Source organism: Sinocyclocheilus grahami, unplaced genomic scaffold (genome assembly GCF_001515645.1).
Source record: "Sinocyclocheilus grahami isolate Dianchi unplaced genomic scaffold, SAMN03320097.WGS_v1.1 scaffold24695.1, whole genome shotgun sequence".
NCBI lineage: Eukaryota > Metazoa > Chordata > Actinopteri > Cypriniformes > Cyprinidae > Sinocyclocheilus > Sinocyclocheilus grahami.
In genome coordinates this window covers 1-1902 of record NW_015519574.1, presented here as the reverse complement: position 1 = coordinate 1902, position 1902 = coordinate 1, and the positions used below count along the sequence as shown (strand labels likewise).

At 38.0% G+C, this 1902-nt stretch overlaps 1 protein-coding gene across 1 annotated transcript; it reads left to right on the top strand.

Moving 5' to 3' along the window:
• Nucleotides 1-625: 625 nt before the first annotated feature.
• LOC107580101 (uncharacterized) lies at nucleotides 626-1684 on the top strand. Its single transcript, XM_016265846.1, has 2 exons — nucleotides 626-735; nucleotides 887-1684. The coding sequence occupies exons 1-2, from the start codon at nucleotides 713-715 to the stop codon at nucleotides 1485-1487; spliced, it is 624 nt and encodes a 207-aa protein (XP_016121332.1). The 5' UTR covers nucleotides 626-712; the 3' UTR covers nucleotides 1488-1684.
• Nucleotides 1685-1902: the final 218 nt, after the last annotated feature.

Sequence of the window (1902 nt, the reverse complement as noted above, 5' to 3'; positions counted from 1 at the left end):
TGTGATTTTCTCCCGAGAGAAAAAAAATCGCCTGCGAGCTCGTACAACAGCAAAAATCACACCGTGTACGCCCGCCTTAACTCTATATCACGAATCATACCAATACACATCGTCGCAGTTTTGTACCTTGACAAGCCTCAATATAATTATGTATTGTTATTGAGATCTGTTTGGTTACCAACAAAAATCTTCCAAAAATCTTCCTTTGTGTTCAGTAGAACAAAGACACTTATACAAGTTTGGAACAACTTGAGGGTGAGGAAATGATGACAGAATTTTCATGTTTGGGTCAACTATCCCTTTAAGGCAATTATTTTTCTAAGGTAGAACTTTTGCGGGTCGTTGGATTTAAAGTCTGTTACCGTCAGACTGAATAAAGCAACCTCTGCCAAAAGTGTTCTGCATGTGTTCAGTGATTAGAATATAAAGCTTACAAAACGTTTTTGATAAACTAGTGTTATAACCAAGAATCTGCCCTAACAAAATTTATGGTCGTTTGGACTCGGTTTGTGGCAAACATGCCTAGTGTGAGTACACCCTTAAACACTCTGGTTCTTCAGATCATGAATTGAAGTCAAGTTTTGTGCTGAAATGAGTGATGTTTTCACTTTAGGCGTCTGTGGTACCACTGAGGGGTCTCGTCATCTTCCTCTGCCTGCTTCATCTGTGTGTTCAAGGCATTCAGGGTGTGAACACTGTGTGTCTTGCTAAAATGACCCAGTATTTGTATGACAAGTAGGTACATTTGTGCATGAAGTCGATGAATGAATCAATATATTCAGTTTGAACTGTGCATGTAGTTTGAAAGACAAAATGCACTTGAAACAAGACAAATACAATGTTTTATGATAATTGCGATAACCTTATGCTGTTTTATGTCTTTCAGTGTCCAGCCAAAGACCGGACAAGGAGCTAATGCTCAGTATGCATTATCAATCTATGTCCCACCAGCTCATTGTACAGATAAACATGCTAATATCGAGAATGAGTTTGACAAGTTTCAAGCAACACAAGTGAAAAACCTTCTCAATAACGGTGCCAAATGTGAATTTTGCACAAAGCAAAAAAATGTCATTGCTTCACGGCCAGTTAAAATAGATGAGAAAACAACAGAACATTCTGAGCATGTTCTGCTCTATCCTGTAGGTAACTCTCTAATGGACAAACTTCTAGCAAAGGCAAGAGACCAAAGCTGTGTAGTGTTCTATTCATACAACTCACCTTGTGTGAAAACATGCCTTCAGAGTGCAGACAATATTCTGGAAGGCCTTAGAAATTGGATAAATAAAAGAAAAGGCCAAATGAACGCCTTTGTCTTCCAAGAGATCTGGCAGAAGGACAAGGACAAGGATCTCCAAACAGAATTTCAAAACATTGATGCGATAGTGCCTCTTTATCGGTGTATGAGAAACAGTAATGTGATGGAATGTCGGAAATGTGTGGAGAATAAAGTTGTGGATCCCTTCTGTCTGCCCACAAAGAAATAAGTACTTTTCCTTTTCCAGGAATCGCTTACATCAGTGATCAAACTGTGATGTGTTATTAGTGAATGATTTTCTCTACATAACTTTCATTGAGCTTTTATTCTTTTTGCCCAGCAAACACATTAGGCTATCTACTCAATCTGTGCCTGATAAACGCATGTAATCACGTATTCTTTGAGGCATTGCATAATGTGTAACGTATGCAGTTTTTGTAAACAATAAATTCTGCTCATGCATATCTAGTTGACTTGCTCTTGACTGCTTCACAAAATATTCTTTTGACCAAACAGTGGCGCATATTTTTAGAGATGTAACGTTATGAAAACTTCTTATCACGATTATAGTGACCGAAATAATCACGGTTATCAGTATCATCACGGTATTGTTCAAATGTGCTGGAAATGTTCAAAAAGTACTG